The 22,623-nt window shown below is 39.7% G+C and overlaps 1 protein-coding gene across 1 annotated transcript; it reads left to right on the top strand.

Moving 5' to 3' along the window:
* Positions 1 to 22,100: 22,100 nt before the first annotated feature.
* On the top strand, positions 22,101 to 22,418 carry LOC122019099 (protein indeterminate-domain 14-like). Its single transcript, XM_042576608.1, has one exon. The coding sequence runs from the start codon at positions 22,101 to 22,103 to the stop codon at positions 22,416 to 22,418; it is 318 nt and encodes a 105-aa protein (XP_042432542.1).
* The last annotated feature ends 205 nt before the right edge of the window (positions 22,419 to 22,623 follow it).

Here is a 22,623-nt window from a genome sequence, read left to right as displayed (position 1 = left end):
TTATTCCTCAATCTTTTTCTATCCTTATGGGTTTTGTTGGGGTATCTAAACTATTAGGTTTCCCTATGTCTCCTCACCTTTTTTACTACTTCTTTATTCCTCGCCATGTAGATATTGGTGTCTTTAAATTTCAGTCTCGCCCTAAGGCTATTTTGTTTAATAGGATTCCTCCTCAAGAGGAATGACGTCACAGATTCTTCTTTATGCGTCTCCCTTCTCCTTCCCCTTTTCCTATCAACTGGATATATGACCTTCCTCCAGTTCCTAGCGCTGATAACTTCCTCACTGATCTCTCCGTCTCTTCTGCCTTACTCAAATTAAAGGGGGCAAAATTTTACTGACCAACCTTGATTGTGGAAGGTCTAATGTTTCCCTTTGGAATAGGCTCTACTGAAACCCCCTTGGAGGTTGTTTTTGGTATGTTCAAACATCCTCGATTATATTTATTAGCCATTTGTTAGTTATTTTCTATAATAATGCTTGATTCTTATATTTCAGCTGATGCTCTTCTACCTACTTTCATGTACAAGAACACAACTATGACCAAGTTTATTTTGAATAAACTTGGAGAAGAATGGCTACAGGCTCGTTAAGCCAATTCTACTTCCTCTACTCTGGGTTTATTATCTAAGGAAGAACAAGCCGCGGAAGCTATTGCCGCTATGGAAGAGGAAGAAGAACAACCTTTTGTTGTCATAATCAAGAAAACCAGGCTTACTAAGGATATTCCTTTTCGTGACACTTTTGTTTTATGCAGACCCCCATTGTTCCTACACCTATTTCTTTTGAGAGAGGTAAGGCACCAATGCTCCCTACCCACATTATCTCCAATATTTCTCTTAGAATGATGAGACCGACTCTACTTATTCCTTCCTCTTTTGTTATTGTTTCAGCTACTTCTGCTTCTCAGATGGCTACCACTACTTCTGCCTCCTCTCAACCTCTTTCCTTGGCCTTGCCTCCTCTGGCTTCTGAACCACGAGCTAAAAGAACACCTTGCAAGAGATCTTCTCCGAGTCTAGGACCATCAACTATTCATGCCTCAACAACTGAATCAACTCTCCTAGCTTTGCCATCTTCCATCACCTCTAGTTCTTCCTCTGTTACTCCTATTCCCACTACTTCCTTCCCTTCTATCCCTTCTTCTTCTTCCTGACCTCATTCACCTTCTATCCCCACACCATTATTTAGACAAGATGTGGGTTTACCCTCTCAACTGGGACAAGCTTCAGATCCTCCTGGTTACGATTTTCTACAGCTATAAGGCCCGTTGGCTGAGTCTTGGCTACATAGCCAAGAGCTGTTAAGGGGCACCAATATTTCCAACCGTGCTGACGGTCATAGTTGTCAAGCTGTGGCCATAAGTGTTTTTCATGATATATTGTTAACTTCTTATTATCCCTGCTAATTGCATTATTATTTTAGTTTCTTGCCTCAAGTCTTCATCTAGACCAGTTACTCATTGCTCTGGAAAGGGAAAATGGCAAGTTAAAAGCCCAAATAGAAGCATTGAAAGCTACTCTTCCTCCTTCCCACTCTGATATGACTCAATTACGCGAGAAGGCAGTTTCACAAGATCAACAATTAGAGGTTATGAAAAAGGAATTGCAGGAACTGCAACAGTCATTGAAAGACAAAGAGTTTGAAAGGAAAACCCTGGAGCTACAAGTGGATCGGTTAAATTGTAGCCTCCAGGTGGAAACTGCCTTGAAAGACAAAGTCCTCTCAGATGTTTCTCACAAAAACACTATCTTAGAGAAAGTAGAGAGACTTCACAATGTCTTCCTTGCTGAACAGGCCCAAAATTCAGCCTCGATAGAGTTTGCTCTCCTACAAGAGCAAGAACAGAGAAAGGCTCAGGATGTAGAGATATCCTCACTCCAGAAGGAAGTAGAGCAGCTTAAATCAGAAAGAGACACTTTCAAAGATCAAGCTGCTAAACTACAGACCGAATTACAAGATTATAAGGAGCATGAGGAGGATCGATGGGAGGACAGACGCTTAGCCTATTTGAGATCCCTAGAGTTTAACAAGGAATATGTCCGTCGTATCATAGGAGCTCTAAATCATTCTGTGACTAGGGTTATTCAACAATTAAAAGAAGGTGATTATCTAACTCATGAGCCCCCTCCCTGATTCATAAATCGTCGTAGACTTAATCAGGAATTGCCCGAGGACTTGACAAGCAATTTTAAATAAACATGATCATGTATTTAAAAAGACTTGTAATTAAGTACTTGCATTTTTGTAAGAAATTTATACTTACCTGCTTTTCTGGCTTTTGTTAGCTTGTTACTACTTCTTTCGTATTGATCATGCGGGCTGAGAATAAAAACTTCTCCTTTTGCTGTATCCTGATTGATCATATAGTTCTGAACAATGATTCTTTCCGTAAACCCCTTGATCTTCAATCAAGCGCAACTATATACAAAGGATTCACAGAACCTCCGTGCTTTAGAGAAGCATATAGTTTCAAGCAATTTTATAAAAAATCCATAGGACTTATGCATTTTGGTTGAGTGTATAATCCCAAGCAAATTTAAATAAAGAATCCATATAACTGTGACTTCTGATTGAATAGGTGATTTGGAACGATAGCATATTACGAGAATCCCATAAAACTATAAATTTTGGTTGGGAGTGTACTTTTGCATGCATATATGTAAAGAATTCCCAATGATTGTTGAATCCCAGTCGAGAATGTAATCCTGGGTGATAAAGAAATCTGAAAATCGGTTGGAAGTATGATCCCGAGTGATCTTAGATGGAGAACTTTGAAGACCGGTCGGGAGTGTAATCCTGAGTGATTATAATGGAAACCTTAACCAGCTTATGATTTTTAATCGATTATGTAATCCTGCTCGACTTAATATGAAAAATATCATCAACCTTTGATTTTTCGGTTGAGCGTGTAATCCCGATTGCTTTTAGCGAATAGAGTCCTGTGCTCTATCATATCTTAGTCAGATATTTAATCTAGCTTGACTTTGCTCATAATAGTTTAAAGTCTCCAGTTCCTCCCAAGAAGACTCGTCCGGGTTTTTCCAAGAGATTTCCTGATCGACTATGCTTTATGATCGTTTAAAGTCTCCGGTTCCTCCCTTGAAGACCCGTCCAGTTTACTTCATAAGATTTCCCGATCGACTATGCTTTATGATAGTTTAAAGTCTCCGATTCCTCTCAAGAAGACTCGTATGGGTTACTTCAGGAGATTTCCCGATCGACTATGTTTGTGATTGTTTAAAGTCTCTGGTTCCTCTATGAATACCCGCCCGGGTTACTTCATGAGATTTCTCGATCGACAATGCTTCATAATTGTTTAAAGTCTCCGGTTCCTCCCATGAAGACCCATCCGGGTTACTTCATGCGATTTCCTGATCGACTATATTTTATGATTGTTTGAAGTCTCCGGTTCCTCCCATGAAGACCCGTCTGGGTTACTTCATGAGATTTCCCGATCGACTATGCTTCATGATTGTTTAAAGTCTCCGGTTTCTCCCATGAATATCCGTCCGGGTTACTTCATGCGATTTCCCGATCGACTGTGTTTTATGATGGTTTAAAGTCTCCAGTTCCTCCCACGAAGACCCGTCTGGGTTACTTCATAAGATTTCCCGATCGACTAAGCTTCATGATTGTTTAAAGTCTCCGGTTCCTCCCATGAAGACCCATCCAGGTTACTTCATGCGCTTTCCCGATCGACTGTGCTTCATGATTGTTTAAAGTCTCCGGTTCCTCCCATGAAGACCCGTCCGGGCTACTTCAGGAGATTTCCCGATCGACTATGTTTTATGCAAAACTAAAATGCTTGCACTAACCTTGTGATGGTTTAACATCTTTGAGGTTTTCTTAAGGAAGTCTGGTGGGTCCTTCCTTAAAGCTCCTAATCGACAGATATTTGAGCGGACTAAGAATGTTTACCCGGTAATCATCATGTTATTTAAACCATGTTTGTTCTTCGGGTAATATATTTCCTGTATTATATTTGCAAGATTAAATGAAGTACATAGATTGCAAACATACTTGTTATCTCTTGGCAAGGCTGAACAAGGAGAATTCGCTTAAAGTAAACTTCATCTGTTTCTTTGAATATGCTAAGTTCCTTGCGATTGAGTGATTGGAATGTATTGAGGAGAAATTAATCCGATCGTTCAGGGATATTTATATTTCTCGGGTGATGTAAGCTTGTTAAGTTCGGTAGGACTGTAGATAATTCACACTCCATGAACGCTCGAAAATTCTTCCTTCAGCGTCTTGGAGATAATATGAACCCGATGTAAGTTTTTTACCATCTTGTAGGGTCCTCCCCATTGTGGTGCTAATTTGTTAACATCCCCAACAGGCTTGACACGTTTCCATACTAAATCTCCCACCCGAAAGAATCTTGGGATGACTCTCTTATTATAATTTTACCTCATTCGTTGTCGGTATGATGTGAGACGAGTTATAGCCTTGTCTCGAATTTCTTCTATTAGATCTAGCTCCATAAGCCGCCGACCCGCATTCCCATCGTCATATAGTTGTTTTCTATTGGATTCTACTCCCACCTCAATAGGAATGACAGTCTCTCCTCCATAAATCAGTTGGAAAGGAGTGATCCCTTTAGCTTCTCAAGGTGTAGTACGATATGCCCAAAGAACACTGGGTAATTCATCTACCCAGCTACCTCCGACATGATCCAGTTTGGTCTTTAAACCTCTTATAATCTCTCTGTTGGTTACTTCTGCTTGACCGTTACTCTGTGGATATGCCACAGAGGTGAATGCTTGAATAATATCATAGCTTTTGCACCAGTTTAAGATTCTGTCTCCTTGAAACTGCCTTCCATTATCAGAAACTAATTTATGAGGAATACCAAATCTGCACACAATATTTTTCCACAGGAATTTAATAATTGCATCTTCAGTAATCCGAGCAAGCGGTTCTGCTTCTACCCATTTGGAGAAATAATCCACTGCTACAAATAAGAATCTCCTTTGTGCAGCTGCCATAAGAAATGGACCAACTATGTCCATGCTCCATTGGTCAAAGGCGCAGGAGACTATAGAGGTTCTTAATAATTGCGTAGGATGGTGTGAAATATTTTGATATTTCTGACAAGAAATACAAGTTATTACAAATTTAGCAGCATCTTCATGTAAAGTAGGCCAGAAATATCCTGCTAATAAAATTCTGCGGGCCAAAGACCTTCCACCTATATGACTGCCACATGAGCCTTGATGAATCTCTTACAAGATATATTGTATATCTTCTGTCCCAATACATTTAAGTAAGGGTCTAGAGAAAGCCCTTTTATATAACTACTCCCTTATCATAGTATATTGAGCAGCCCTTTTCTTAAATATCCTTGCTCGTTCTACATCAATTGGAAGAATATCTTGTTGTAAATATAATATGATTTGCGCCCTCCAGCCACCTTGTATCTCTACATCAGCCTGTCTTTCAATACAAGATACTAACAATGTCTGCTCGACTGGCCGATCCAAGCTCCATGGTATTATAGCAGAGGCTCATCTAACTAATTCATCTGCTACTTGATTCTCATATCGAGGAATTTTTTGTAGATTTACTTCTTGAAATTGAGCCTTCAATTTATCAAATGCCTCAGCATATAACTTGAGTCTATCATTATTGATTTCAAAGTTACCTGATAATTGTTGGGCTGCCAACTAAGAGTCAGAATAAATATAAACCCAAGATGCTCCCACATGTCGAGCGGCCTGTAACCCTGCTATTAATGCTTCATATTCTGCTTCATTATTAGTGGCTCTATAATTCAACCTGACTGAAAGTTGAAGCTTATCCTCCCTTGGAGATATAAGGAGAACACCAATTTCACTGCCTTGTCTGGTTGAAGACCCATCCACATAAACTTTCCAAGTATTTTCTTCTTCAGGACCTTGAACTTCTATGATGAAATCTGCTAGAGCTTGTGCCTTGATGGCCGAGCGGGGTTGATAATGTATGTCATACTCACTAAGTTCGGTCGTCCATTTGATCAACCGACCCGATGCCTCCGGGTTAAGCAACACCCGTCCGAGAGTACTGTTGGTCAATACAATAATTGCATCTGCTAAGTAATATGAGTGTAACCTCCGGGCAGTTAACACTAATGCATAGGCTAACTTTTCGAGTGTAGCATATCTACACTCGGCTCCTTTTAATAAATAACTAGAAAAATATACAAGTTGTTGCTCTTTCCCTTCCTGTCTAACTAACACAGAGCCTACAGCATTCTCATTGGCTGACAAGTATACCCAGAGGGTTTCTCCCACTACAGGCTTAGCTAATACAGGAAGGGTAGATAAGTAGTCTTTCAATTCCTGGAAGGTTTTGTCACATTCTTCATCCCACTGAAATTTATTAGCCTTCCGGAGTATTTTGAAGAAATGAAAGCTACGATCGACCGACCTTGAAATGAATCTTGAAAAAGTTGTGATCCGACCGGTGAGTATTTGGGCTTCCCTCATATTGCGCGATGGCTCCATGTTCTGAAGTGCTTTGACTTTGCTCGGATTGACCTCTGTTTCCCGCTCGGACACCATATATCCCATGAACTTTCCATCTTTTGCTCCAAACAAACATTTGCCCGGGTTCAACTTGAGCTCATATTGCCTCAATGTTCCACAAGTCTCCTCTACATCCCTGCATAGATCAGTAGCCTGAAGAGACTTAATTAAAATATCATCAATATATACTTCCATATTTCTTCCATTCTACTTCTAGAATACCTTATTCATAAGTCTTTGATAAGTTACTCTTGCATTTTTTAGTCCAAACGGCATAACATTATAACAATAAGTACCTTCAAATGTTGCGAAACTGACATTCTCTTGATCCTCCTTAGCAAGAGGGACCTGATGATAGCCTTGATAGGCGTCTAGCATAGAAATGTATTCGCATCCAGCTGTAGAATCTACTAATTGATCTATCCGGGGCAAAGGATAATAATCTTTCGGGTAAGCCTTGTTGAGATCACGGAAATCAATACATACTCGTCATTTATTCCCTAGCTTATAGACTAGGACAACATCAGCTAGCCAGCTAGGGAACTGCACCTCACTGATGTAGCCAGCTTCCATGAGTTTGGCCACTTCTTCCTTGATGATTTGATTTTGTTCTGAACTGAAATTTCTCTTTCTTTGCATGATAGGCTGAGCATCTGGGAAGATATGCAAAGAATGCTCCATTACTGAAGGGGAAACGCCCGTGACTTCTTTAAGCGTCCAAGCAAAGACATCATTATTTTTCTTCAAGCACTGAACCAGCTCGACCTTCAGTGTAGGATCAAGATCGATCGCGACATAGGTAGTAGCTTCAGGTCGACCGGTCTAAATTTGGACCTCTTCCTTTTCTTCATAAACCAGAACAGCTTGAATGGACTTCCATTCTTTGCATTTTTCGGGCGGCAGTGGCTTCAGTCCTGACAATCTCCACATAACATTTACGAGCCGTCTTCTGATCACCCCGTACTTCCCCGACCTGGTCATCAACAGGAAATTCAATTTTTTGGCAAAAGGTAGAAACGACCACCCTAAACTCATTTAGGGTCGGCCGACCCAGTATCACATTGTAGGCAGATGGAGCATCCACCACCATAAAGTAAGATTTTCTTGTCCTCATTAGGGGCTCCTCCCCTAAAGATATGGCCAACTTTATTTGACCAAGCGGTTGTACCTCGTTACCAGTGAATCCATATAAAGGAGTCACCATCTGTTGAAGTTCGCTCGGGTCAATCTGCAATTGATCAAAAGCTGTTTTGAAAATAATATTTACCGAGCTACCAATGTCTATGAAGGTACGAGAAATAGTATAATTGGCTATCACAACCTTAATTATTAATGCATCATCATGGGGTATTTCTACTCCCTCAAGATCTTTGGGCCCGAAACTGATTTCTGGCCCTGCTGCTCTCTCCATGCTGCATCCTACAGCATGGATCTCCAGCCGTCGTGCGTGTGCCTTTCTAGCCCTGTTGGAATCTCCATCAGTGGGCCCGCCTGCGATCATATTAATGTTTCCCCGGGCAGCATTGCTTCTATTCTCTTCTTGCCGGCCAGTCATGGCTTCAGGCTGGGTTTTCTCAGGCACCTGAGTTGTACCGATCGAGATTGGTAATACACCTTTTGAGGCTTGACCGGGTGATATTCTAATTTGAGTGGACTTTGTTGCCTGGGATATTGTTGCTGATAGTAGTTTCGTCTTTGATAACAATCCCTATTTGCTCTCTTATTTTTTAAGATGAAACAGTCTTCTGTATGATGACTGCTAGTCTTGTGATAAGTGCACCATCTTATTGGTGCTTCTTATTGCATCTCCACATGTTGTATGGCTTGTGGGCGATATTCTGTATGACGGTGGGGTGGATGAACTGCTTGAGGTCCCCTCGGTGGAGGAACAGGAGCGGGGGCCTTCTCCTTAACAAGGGCAGGAGAAGAAGTAGTACCTTCTTTTCTGCGTGCAGCCTGAGCTTCTTCAACATTAATGAATTCGGTAGCATGCTCAATTAATGAGTCAAAATTGATAGGAGGATTTCTCACCAAATCTTTAAAGAAATCATTATCATTTAGGCCTTGGGAAAAGGCATTCACCAATATCTCGGTAGTAGCATTGGGTACATCGATAGCTACCTGATTGAATCTCTTAATATAGGCTCTGATGGACTCCTTAGATCCCTGTTTAATTGAGAATAAGCTCCAGGGAGTTTTATGATACCTCTTGTTGCTGGAAAAATGATGTAGGAAAACCTTCTTGAAATCCTTAAACTTTCGGATAGAATTTTCCAGCAACCTTTTGAACCAACGCTGCGCAGCTCCTTCGAGTGTTGTAAGGAACATCCGGCACTTCACTCCATCAGAAAATTGTTGTAATAATGCTACATTCTCAAATTTTAACAAATGATCCTTTGGATCTGTAGTTCCAGTGTACTCGCCGATCTGATGATTTTGATACCGCTTGGGAAGTGGATCGTCCAATACACTTTGAGAAAATGGAGAAATAACTCTTTCCGGCGAGCAATCACTAGCTACAATCATCTTAACTTTGTACCTCTCTTTGTCTGGTGACTCTCCAGAGGATTCCTGAAATATAGGCCTTCGTCCTCCCTGTTCTAAAGGAGTACGAAGGAAGGCTCGAGGGTGCCTAGTCGGAGAAACAGCAGCCGGAGGGAAATATACATGATTTTCTTCTTCCAGCTCCTTTCCCTTCCGGTGCACAGTAGTTGAAATCGTCGGATTATGAGCTACTGGCAGAGTAGCTCCAGTATGAGCTTGTTGTTGTTGCTGTTGTTGTTGTAAAGATTTTTGTACATGAGTGTTGATGAGGAAATCCAGATCTTCACGACTAATAGTGAGTAGGTTCGATTTTCCAATGTCATCCGTCTTGCAATCTCAGATTCAGGTGAAGATTCCCACAGACTGCGCCAAATTTGATCATGTCTGAGAAGCTTGACAAAATGGAAAGATGGGAGAAAACCTACTGCTGATGAAGAATAATACCTATGGAATACCGATCCGAGAAACCCAAAGCGGATCTAGGAGAATGAAGTCACAGAATGCCCTCCTTGTGCGAAGATCCAAAGTCGAAAGGAAGGCTTTAATGAAGAAAACCGAGATCTGGAGCTTCCAAGGCTTCCTGCGCACAAGAGACCAACCAACACTATTGTCAGTGACCTAAGACCGGGGTGGGAATCCCTAGCTAGGCCCTCCGACGCTCAAGTCAGTGATCTCTCTTAGTGTGGAAGGAAGAAGATGAACAGTAACTGAAACTAGGGTTTGCAAAGTGGGTTGTGTGCGTGAGCATGAACGTACCTGGCCAACAGAGAGGATTCTCCTTTTTATACCACTTCATATAACCTCCGTAGTCATGAAGTGCACCCCGGTTTGTTAGAGTTTGTTATGAGATGACGTAAGCCATGTACTTGCGGGAAATTGCTTTTAAGGAATCTTTTTTATACCCCAGATATACCTTCTTTGTCGTCTAGTACCTGCAGAAGAGTCTACAAACACACTTCTCGCCAAATTAGTAAACTTGTTATACAATCACATGCTACAGATATCTTCATTAAACTATTTATAAATATTCTTGAAACATTTGTTCTTGCTTTGTCTTATATCGAGTTATATTTATCGCTCATGTTTGTCTACCCTGTCTTCACTATGTTATAGACAGCCTGATATTATACTATGATTTATATCAGACAGAATTGAGCCTAAGTTATGTTCGGGCTGATTGTTACTACCGTTCAACTAATCGTTCAATAATATACTATAAATTCCATAAAATCTTGTACCTTTTCATACCTGGACGATCATATACACTCACTAATACTAGTCTATGTTCAGATATGCTAACTCAAACAATCTTGACTTATCTATCTTATAACGCTTAATCCTGGCCGATATTAGTCCTACCCTTCTTAAGGTATATCCCGACCGTTATTGGCCTTTCTTTCTTAAGGTATATCCCGACCGATATTTCTCTATCCTTCTCTAGATATTATCCTGACTGATTTGGGCTATCTTTTCTTAAGGTGTTATCTTGATCGATATTGCTCTATCATTCTCTAGATATTATCCTGACTGATTTGGGCTATCTTTTCTTAAGGTGTTATCTCGATCGATATTGATCTATCCTTCTCAAGGTATATATCGGATGATATTGGACTATCCCTATCAAGGTATATACCGGACGATATTGGACTATCTTTCTCAAGGTATATACCGGCCGATATTGGACTATCCTTCTTAATTCTGCTATTTCCTTTCTCCTTTCCACCGGGGACCCATTAAACCTAACCCATATCAGCAAGTATAAAAGATGTACAAGAAAATTAAATTGTTACCAACGCTGTAGATTTATAGAATTTGAATGGGCTCATGTGTTAGTGTTGGTATGCCGACAGCGGTCGGATGTCTCAGAGAAGTAGCGCAACAGCAGAGCGTAATTGAAGCAGTAGAAGAGTCGTTGAATCTCGTAGAAGGGATGATTACATTGTGCTGCTCGAACACTTATTTTAAAGAGTGTTGAGGGCACCTCCAAGCTCATTGGAGGCACATCCAACCTTAAGTTTAATCCCTTAAACCCTGGTTGCGATAAACAACTCTGACTTCGGCATCTATCTATTTAAGGGCGCCTTCCAAGCACTCTAAGGTGCCTCCAAGCAAGCATCATGGGCGCCTCTAGTGCATTCTAGGGTTCCCCACAGCACAACTTTATCTTCTTGAGGGTGCCTCCAACGGGTCCAAGGTACCTCTAACGGATCCAAGGCACCTCTAAGCCTGCTCTGAGGCACCTCCAGTCAGCTCTGAGGTGCCTCAAGCACTGTTCATCTAAGGTTAATTTTTGCTACTTTAGTCATGCAAAATGCATTAGTCCAAAAATAAAGTGTAACCTACAAAATAAAGTTAGCACAATAATAAAATAATAATATTAATTAGATCATGTCTGTCCAAAACCAGAATCTAGTCATGGTCTCAGTTTAAATATCCAAAATGAACCTCAACTGGACCAGCGCCTAAAGTCCATAATTGGGACTCGTCCTTACTAGAACACTCTTCTCCAATGACTTACCTTACTTACCATGTAGAATCGCTTGACTTGCCTTTGACCCACCAGATCTTCTCGCCAGTTGTAGATCCGCAGTTCCAGTTGGACTTCGGCCAGCTGTCAGGTCCCACGGACCCAACTAAACTTTCCACTAGATATCAGGTCACTCATTGACCTATCTAGACTTCCACACCAGCTATTAGGCCTCAAGACTTGATTTTCCCTCCTTAAATCCTTAAATTTGGATTTTTTTTTTCTTGATTTCCTTGAGCATTTTTATTATTAGGCATATACCTAAAATCCTTAGAGTTCTTACTAAATTGTTATCAACCTTCCTAACCTTAGATGAGATAGTCCTAACATAAAATAATTTATAATTAACCCTAGGGTTTTCATGCTTGCTATTTTCATGATAAATAGCATTAAATAATAAAATTTAGATCTAGTATGCTCTTTATCATGACACAAAGAAATACCATTAACTAATGGTACTATAGTATTATTCTTGGAAGCTTCCACTCGACTTGAGTTTCCTCCTTTCTTCTTATTCGGATTTTTTCCCCTTGGGTATGGTTCCGGTAATGCCCTTTTTTATTGCAAAAAAAAGCACACAATGTGCTCCTTGCCCTTGCGTACCATGAGGCCAACCTCCTTTGGCTTCTCCTTCATCTTGAGAGTCATTTGAGCCTTCTTCTTCTCCAAGTTAGGACACTTGTACTTGTAGTGCCCTTTTTCTTTACACTCAAAATAAATAATATGATTTTTATTTTTAATGCACGGAATTGATATACCTTCACAATTTGTACTTGTATAAGTGACATTTTCTTCTTCCTCATTAACTTTAGATGATAATGATGCTTCTTTTTGTTCCAACGTCAATGGTCTCTCCCCCCTCAATCCTTGAAGTGGATGCTTCTTCAATTTCTTCTTTGGATGTAAAACACCTTCCAACTTCTGAATCCTCTTCCTTTTGATCCAATGAGTCTCCCTCTTTAGATTTTTCTTGATTTGGTAAAGTGGAGGGATTGTCATGGAACTTGACTAACTTGCTCCATAACTCGTTTACACTCTTATAATCCCCAATATTGCACAAGACATTGTTAGGCAGTAAATTAACCAAAATTTTGGTTACCTTATCATTGGCCTCGGATTTTCCTAGTTGCTCCTCGGTCCACTTTCTTTTCTTGAGGAGCTTTCCTTTATTATCCATTGGAGCTTGAAACTCCTCCATTAGAGCAAATCATTGATCTATCCCTATCATAAAGAAATTTCAACTTTTGATTTTCAAAGGTAGAAACTCCCAATTCCGTAGAGTGGAGGTGCTCAGATATCATATCTGAATCTATCTCTAAACTTCATTGTGAACTTGAGCTCTTTGATAATGAATCTTTGACCGTTGAAATTAGGGCTTCAAGTTTCAATGTCTTATTTTTCCTCTAGCTTGTTGCTCTCTCGACGATTAGTCCAATGAAGAACGATCTCGTTCTGATACCGCTTGTTAGGATACTCCAGTGAGCTAGAGGGGGTGATTAGCTCCAATTGTTTCTTTGATGATTTGTAGCAGTAGATAATCGAACCAAAGACTCCACAATGTTAACGCTCTTGATTTTACTTGGTATTCACCTCCTTAAGGTAACTAATCCAAGGGTCCACTCCTCCTCACTCATAAATACACTATGAAAACCTCCTTCGTGGAGACATAGAAGCCTCGTACAAACTCAAACACAAGAGTACACGAGAGAATACAATAATAGATGCAATAAGAACAAGTAAATAAATATAATGATATGAAACCTTGCTCTCGATCCCTTGTTGATCTAGAAACTCCTCTTGCAGACTCGAAAGTGCAGTAACATTTTGTCCTAAATGATCCAAGAATTTTCGGTGAAGAATAGAGAAGAAATGTTACATTTGAATCTTCATCATCGCCTTTATATCCCGCAGATTAGGGCTCCCAATCGACTGGCCTTATCCCCAATTGATTTCCACATCAAATCCAAGTGCATCCAGTCGTCCAAACATAGCAATAGCTCTTTTCTTCACCTCACAATCAATCACCTGACCGATTAAGCTTCTCTTGATCAATCACCCAATCGATCATGCTCTCATGAGGAAGCTACTGTGCTTCACGACAAAAACATGCTCAATTGATCACCTAATCGATTAGCGCAACTCAATCGATTAGTCAATCGATCTAGAAGCTCTCTATTTGTCGTGATTTTCTCCTCCTAATCGATTGGGAAACCATTAGTTGTCGCGAAGAGAACGCGCTCATGATCGATTGACACATCCCTGATCGATTGGGCTAGCTTCTGTTTGTTTGTAATAATCTCCCAATCGATCACCTCATCGATTGACACTTGTGTCAATCGATTATCTAATCAATTGCTTCAACTCTAATTCACTCAATTGAATTTAGACATCCCTTGCCCAATTTCGATCAACCGTGATCTATTGAGACTTCTCCACCAAGGATTCGGTCAACCTTTTGATCTATTTGAACTTTGTCAACTTCTTGTTAGACTTCTAATCACCAAATGCGATCCTCCTTGACCCACTTGAATTTTTGCCTAACTGTAGTTAGGGTTTTTCTTTGCTAATGTGTGATCCTCCTTGGTTTACGTGGACTTCGCTTGCCTAACCGCAGTTAGGACTTTCCTTTGACAATGTGTGATCCTCCTTGATCTACTTGGACTTCGCTTTTCTAACCACAATTAAGACTTTCCTTGCCAACGTGCAGTCCTCCTTGATCTACTTGGACTTTTGTTTGTCTAACCGCTATTAGGACTTTCCATTGTCAATGTGTAATCATCCTTTACTCACTTGGACTTTCCTTGTCAATATGTGGCCCTCCTTGATTCATTGGAATTTCCCTGTGCCTAACCCTCAAATTAGGATTTTACCCTTACCTAACCCTAGTTAGGACTTTATCATTACCTAATCCCTATAGGACTTCACCATTGTTTAACTCCTAGTTAGGAATTTACCATTACCTAACCCCTAGTTAAAACTTTACCAGTCAAGTATCGATCCTCCTTGATCTATTTTAACCTTTCTCACATATTATCAAATAATATATTGTCCAAATATATTGTTTATAATATATTATTTAAATAACAAAATTCAAGCTCAAATTTAATCAAACTGATTAATTTTATCCGAAATACAATTATACTAATAATCTCTCACCACTATGGTGACTTAAGAATCGAAGTGACATCATTGGGAAGTCCCGATAAACCCTCTAACATGTGTCATTTCTCGCATAGAATTGAAGAAAGTCGCTTTAGCAATCTAGAAGTTTCATCCGTGATCTCAAATGATACGGCAAATTTCTGCCAAATCAAGTATCTCGAACAAACACTGATCCCGTACACCAATCTTCTTGTTTCAGCTCTGTCAATGATGAAGCTAGAACATGAGTGTCTTACTAGAGTTAATTATGAATCTTTCGGTACCGTTTATTCATCCCTAGGATAAGCTGAACATCTTTTGGAAGCAAATTAACTGGTGTATATAATATGTCCATGGACAGCTTGTTGCGACAGGCAGTATATCCTGACTTTGCGCCAGGTCCCTTCCCTTCCCTTCCCTTCCACTGATAGAGATGATCATTTAGACTTGTGGACCACGCTCTGTTAGGTGCCAGCAGGGGAGCCACCACTACAGCAGTTAGAAGGTCAGCCGTCGCCATGGGGAGACACAGCCCTCTCCTACTGAGATCGGCCAATCCACAAAGTGAGAAAAGGACGTCTGATCAGCCGCTGGCTCCGAGGACAGGTTATGGCACAGCTAGTGCCGATCTCGATCTACCGCGATGAGTGATACTACTGCCGGCCATCGGCATACTGCGATACAGTTGAGGAGAACTTATCATTTCAAGAGCTTGTGCATGATTCATACCAAACCCACATCCGTGACTTTATTTTTTTTTTTTAATCTAGATGTCTTCAAGATAAACAATCTTCTTCTATTTCGTTTATCAAGTAAATTTGGAGCATAATTTATGCTCTTATCCTTATTGAGATTCCAACTTTGATATTTATATTTATTTTTCTAAATATTTTGCCACTGTACCACAATAAAATCATGGTTTATTAGAGTTAACTTCTAAGGAGCACTTATATTATGGGTATCACATAGGGCTAAATGAATCAAACTTTCTTAAGTTTTATATTCGACTTACTAGCTATATTTATATCCATTCAATATATATACACATAGTTAAATAAATGAGTAAGATTGAATAGATTGTTAAACTAAATGAATAAATTTGTGCACATATATTTAGCTCTTTAATATTTATGAGCAAAGATTATGAACAATGTTAATAAATAATGTCCATGAAAAAAAAATTAGTAAAATGTGTTCTTCTTCAATAAAACTGACAAATAAATAAACAAATAAATTTATAATACGAAACATACACACTAATTAATTAAATTTAAAAATATAAAAGTTTCAGATAATTATAAAAAAAATTAAATTGATAGCATATAACATTAAATGAATTAAGCTAAGCATAGCTTAAATTAAGTTTAAATTCATAAAAAAAAAAATTAAATCAAGTTTAAATAATCATTGTTTTTGGTTTGACTTGACATGCTTACTTTATCAAAGAAGCTTGAACAATAGAAAATTAGAAAATTTGACTTGGCCCCAAATCATGACATGTGTTGTCTGGGGTTTCAAATTTGAGTCCCCTTAGCAATAAATAAATCCCTTTTGAGGGGTGGTTGACTAAAGTGTTGTCTTGACAGTAAGCTCTTATTAACACAGTGGTATCGTACCTCCAAAAATCTCTTAAGGGGTTATGGAGCAGCTTCGGCGGTGGGATCGATCACTATAAAAAGTTTAGCCGGGCAGTTTAGTCCCTTCGGGATGGTCTTGTAACTAGCGCATGAGGTGTTGTCACCATGGGGTTTGGGGTTTGAATCTCGATATAACCGAGGTAAATGTCTCTTTATGTGCTAGTTATTTGGGCAATTTCCCTAGGTCAAGTTTGACCAGTTTAACTAAGCTTAAGTTGAGTCAAGTTTGAGTCGGGATTTGAGTTTTGATGTTTGACAATATAAGGAGATTGCTGGAGCAATCGTCCGGTTATGGAGATGGTAAAAGGGTTGACCAACTTGATGAGAATACAAGTCAAGTAGGTCAAGGTTGACAGGAGACTTGACTGGGAAAGTCCTAACTGGATGTTAGGCATTTGGAAAGTCCTAGTAAGGAGCTAAGCAGGAGAAAGTCCGGGTGAGGAGCCAGACAACAGGAAAGTCCTAGTGAGGAGCTAGGCAGGGGAAAGTCCTAGTGAGGAGCCAAGCAACGGGAAAGTTCTAGTGAGGAGCTAGGCAGGAGAAAGTCATGTTGAGGAGCCAAACAATTGGAAAGTCCAACTGTAATCTTGGCAAATGGTGTAAGTCCAAGCATGTGATCTTGCCAAGATAAGTCCTAGTGTAACTTGACAAGGAGAACCCGACAACTAGGATGAGGCCAAAGGAAGCTCCTGAAGGCAAGGCGTGAAGGATGGGGAGATATTCGAGGGACGCGAGGCTGATGGAAGAGGCTAGAAGACTAGTTCGAGGTTGGTCGGGTGTGGCCAAATGGTAGGCATGGAGACCCAACAAGTCATGGTTGACCGAGAGTTGGGTTGGAGACTTTGGACTTGAGATTGAGTCAAGTCCAGGATGGTCAATCAATTGGGCAATCGATTGAACCAGGGTCCAATTGATTAGTCGATCGATTGGAGTGTGCTGCGAAGGAAGAAATGGGCCAATTGATTGGTCGATCGATTGGGAGCATGAGTAGCGAGCACAGAGACCTTCCCAATCGATCGGGCGATCGATTGGGAATCTCTAATCGATCGGTCGATCGATTGGAGCTAGGAGTTCTCGCGCAATTGCGAGAACACAGAAAGCATCTGAATCGATTGGTGAATCGATTCAGACTGTCCCAATCGATTGGTCGATCGATTGGAATTCGACCGTTGCGCAGGATGCAGGTGATGGACGGCTGTGATGGAGCGGTGTTGATGTGGCAATCTATTGGGGTTGATTTCAATCGATTGGAGGCACTGTATATAGCCTGGGCGGAGCGTTTTGTTCGCTAGAACTTTGGGTTCTTCTTCTTGCGATCTTCAACAAGCTTCTCCGACTTTCACCGCCAATTTTTGAAAGCTCTTGAGAGTGTTCTCTCAAGGTTCAAGTGGCAATAACAAGCAACAAGTAAGCAAGAAGAGAGTGTTTTTACTTATATTTGTATTTCTTCTTCTTGTGTGAGTTGTTTGTGTGTGTGAGAATTTGTACAAGGCTTCTCCGCCTTCGACTACGACCGAGAAGGAGGGTTTTCATAGTGGAGGAGCGTGTCGTGTGTGGATCCTTGGATTAGTCACCTCTTCTTGAGATGGATACCAAGTAAATCTACTTGTTAGTGTTATGTGAGCCTTGTATTTTATTTCCGCTGCATATCATCATCAAGACGCAACCGACGAGTGCACGACGAGACACTATTCGCCCCCCTTCTAGCGGATATGACGATCCCAATATTAGTCACTATTCTAAAAATTAGTAGTCATAGACGAAATCACGTGAGGGCTATACTGGCCTATAGCCCAGTCCTCATGTGACTTTATCAGCATTAGAAATTATAAGGAATTTAATGTAATAATAATGATTAAATTATATGATATATCCTTTGTTAAAATTATTTTTTTTAATTTTTTCTTAATTATATTATTCTTAACTATTAACTGTACTTTATATATTAATTAATTAATTAATTAATTAAATGATCGAACACAAAATCAAGATACTAATTTAATTAAAATTGAATTTGTCTTAGGTTATCATGTAGGACGTCCAGTTATCACTTAAGCATCCACAGTTCAATTCTCATCTATGATATATTTATAGAGATTTTTTACTCCAAATGAGATGTGCAATCGAGGGATGTTGGGCTTATGAGCCGCTCGCAGCTAGCCCTTCTCGATTTACCATGGCAATCGGTGGAAAACTTTTATGAGGTCGGGTTGATCGCCCTAGATTCCACGTTACTTGACATGGTCAATCATTTTTTTGATTTAAAATTAAATTTGGGTCAAACAAAATACATTGGGTAGGTGAGAAGATAAGGAGCATGTTGATCGAAATCAAAATTGATTTGGATTTGATTTGATAAAATTCTCACTGAATCAAATTTAATTTGATTAAATTGGTTCCATCGATTTAAAATGAATTGGGAAATTTTTAAGCAAACATATTCTACTTTCTTTTCGTTTTATTCTTTTCTACCTACGCAATCTCGCTCCTGCTATCTCACACGCAAGTCTCTACGCACTAACTTCTTTTTCTGATCCTCCATCCTTCATAGGAACGATGTATGGGCTATCAAGAGCAATAGACCAATCTTTTTTATTATTATTTATATAATTATATTAGGCACGAACCTAACATGAAGTGAAGGTGCTGAATTAAAATTGGATTGACATCGAACAAAATGCATTGGGTAAGTGTAGATATAAGAAGTCTGTTGTTCTTGATCTAGATTAATTTGGACTTAATTTGGTAAATTTATGATTGAACATATTTTAATTTAGTTAAACTAATTTAACCAATTTAAAATGAGTTAGGGAATGTCTAAGAAAATATGTACTCTCCTTTTTTTTTATATATATTCTCTTCCTCCTCCCTCCCACTATCTCATGTGTAAGCCTTCACTCATGGCCACGACAACTCCCTCCATAGCTAGGCCCTCTCTCCTAGAGGCATAGTCGTCGACATGGTCATACCCTCGACTACCACGATGTAATAGACGTGTCTTGCACACTGGCCCTTACGAGTTATGTTTACATCGGAGCCGAACAACTATGGATGGAGGTCCTATGCGAGACACTCGAGCATGGTCTCGCGTCGCTCTCGCTAACCAGCTATCTCTACCACATCATTGACGACACACTCTCTAAAACTATATCAGTGGCTAAACCTTTCACCATGATCTTTAAATTTTCAATGTCTACGAATTAGATATCATTATCCATAAATTAATTTAATAATTTCATAAATAATGAAAAAAATTATTCAATAAAAATTTAAAATAGGTGAAATATAGGAAAAAGAGGAATGGTAATATACGTGTGCTTATACAAAGTGAACTCGAACCTCTTGATAGACTCAGCCAATGTGAGATCAGCCCAGCCCATCTCTCATTCTTGGATCCATCCTTGCTAGTAGTCGCTCATGATTTACTTCCTCCGTATTGACCCTGGGACGGATTAACGGAAATACTAGGGGTGAATATATTTACCTTTTCCACCATATTTGGATCACACATCCTTCGAGTATCATATAGTATGGTTTGATTTATTTATATAATTATATTTTTTAAGTTTAGTATGATGAAGTCTTAAGGATAATGGTCACATTAGTGTTTGTCTTAACATTTATAAATTTAGTAGCCACAAATTGGTTTAATTACCCCGGCCCTCTAGAGATCATGACAAGTTAAAGTTTTATTGGAGCTTCTACGAGTATTTAAAAATGCTGATAAGTTAAAGAAACAGGTGGTTGAGGGACTTGATTCATCAATTTGGATATTTGTCCAATCTTTAATGATTAGGAAACACTGATTGAACAATTGTCTCCTTGAATAGTCAACTGTTTCATTTATTGTACTCGAAACTTATCAACATATAGCAAAAGCTAAAACAAGATTGACATAAATTATATTTATATGTTATTTTTTTATCAAAGACAAGCTCTTCTCAATAATACCTCCTGAAAATGGTCTCAATCAAACCCAATGAAAGTGGATGGAGAAGAGCAGGTTGAATGAGCTTCCCCAACGCCTAATGATTTGGACGTGAGCATGGCCATGGAATGGCATGCACCTTTCAGTTTCAATCCATATGGGGGAGAGGTATGGGAAATGTGAAGGGAAACACAGAAGTAGATGAAGGAAATTTCATTATTAATGGACTTTAATTCAAGTTTTAAATTTTTATAGTTGATTTATAATGTATTATAAGTATTGATATCGTGATCATCTACGAGAGACTCTCTTTCATGCTTATGAGGGATGTAAATTTAGGATTCAGATTGTACTAAATCAAGTCAATTTGTGTGCGAACATGATCTACACACGTCGAATGCCGAACTGATCGAGATAAAATTTATCAAAATGAATGAACTAATATTTTGTCATATGAATCATTCTTTTGCATGCATCTTGCTTAATTAAGTGTAATGATATGCGATTAACTAATTGAAATAGTCGTCAATTGATGACTGAGCAACTGGAGACAATGAATGGTCATTACTTGGTCATTGAACGCACTATAGGTATAGAGCTCCTATATAAGGAGTCCTTGACCTGAGCAAGGAGACATAAGCAACAGCAAGAAAAAAATTCCCAACTATTTTGTTCCCTCAATTTTCCTCTATCGTGTATTTCTGCTCAATAGAATCATCGTGATAGTATTAGGGTACGAGCTCAGTTCGTCATGACCACCAGTGCTTAGTGGGAAATAGACATCTTTCATAACCTCGAAACATAATTGGAGGAAGACGAATCTATTTTTTTTAAAAAAAAAACTGCATTAAACATACATCTTAATGTCTCTATTTCCGAGCACTCAGAAATCCACTTGAACTCAGGATTACCGCTATCTCGAGTACTCGACATCGTTGTCCCGAGTACTCAACATTGCTTTTCTAACGGGGCACAATAACCCATCGCGACTCAACACTCGGCAAATTCGGCTGAGTTAACACTTGGCTTATTGGGCACTCGACGACTCGGTACTCAACTGACTTGACCAAGACAACTCTATCATATAGATCAGACATCCCAAATAGCTAGGGCTATAAACAAGCCCAGCTGAGCTTTAGGGTGTTCAAGCTTATTTGATAAGATAACCAAGCCGAGCCGAGCTTAAAATGAACCAACCTTTTGAAATGAGTGTTCAAGCTTGGCTTGGTTTATTTTTTATGAGCTTGAGCTTGTTTGAAGGTTGTCTTGAGCTAGGTTCGTTTAAATGTTATCAAACTCTCAATTCAAGCTTGACTTGAGCTTGGTTCGAGCTTGGTTTGAGCTTGGTTCGTTTAGATGTTATCAAGCTCTCAATTCAAGCTTGTTTGATTGTTTGAAACTTTTAGTTGTTTGATTGGTTATTGAACTTGATAATTTAAATTTATTTATTTATTTATTTTATTTTATTATTTATTTAGCATATTGAAAAGAGTTTTGTTCGTGAACATTGTTCATGAACATTGTTCCCGAACATTGTTCACGAACGTTAACGAGCTGAACGCATATGTGTTCAAGCTTGTTTATTTAGTTTAACAAGTTATTCAAGATTGTTTATTTAATTAATCTTATGTATATTGAACGAACATAAACAAACTTTTGCCTTCAATCTCCGACAATAAAAATGGTCCTACGAGATGTAGCTGCGCCTGCTTCACTCCTTTACCAGCTTAATTAGCGAGGAGCAGGGACATGTCACTCCCCAACACATTAGACGCGCCCAGGCCTATGCCATCCGCCAAGTGCCACACAAATCCATGGAAGAGGATGATCAAAGAGAGCGTCGTCCCGTGCTCGACCTCAACTTGTCGATCAGCACTGGCTCGCGTCCGCCTCCAAGCCAGGAGCCCACTCGAGCTGCCGCCCTGGAGAACGCTCACGCCGCAAGGTTGAGGGAGATGGCGCGGCGGGAGCTGCAGCTGGCCGAGCAAGACCTGGCGCGAGCGAGGCTGATCTGGGAGCGGGCCAGCGAGGAGATGGAGAAGGCAGAGAGGATGAAGGGAATCGCTGCCGGAATGAACTCCGCCTGCCTGGAGATCACCTGCCGGAATTGCCACCGGAGGTTCCGCCCGTGAAATTAAACTTAATTAATTAAGCAGGACTGACTGATCAGTTCGTGCATCACCTCCTTCTCCATCCACGATTGAGAACGTTAATTTGGTTGTTGTTGTTGTTCATCTGATAAAACTCCATCTGTTCATGATTCTGTGCCATCAGAGCTTAACGATCGATGTTACAAAAAGGTTTAAACCTTAATTCGGAGATCTTTCGATTTTGTCC

This window comes from Zingiber officinale, chromosome 9A (genome assembly GCF_018446385.1).
Source record: "Zingiber officinale cultivar Zhangliang chromosome 9A, Zo_v1.1, whole genome shotgun sequence".
Lineage (NCBI taxonomy): Eukaryota > Viridiplantae > Streptophyta > Magnoliopsida > Zingiberales > Zingiberaceae > Zingiber > Zingiber officinale.
The sequence above is the reverse complement of the archived record's forward strand: the minus strand, read 5'-3'. Positions and strand labels throughout refer to the sequence as shown.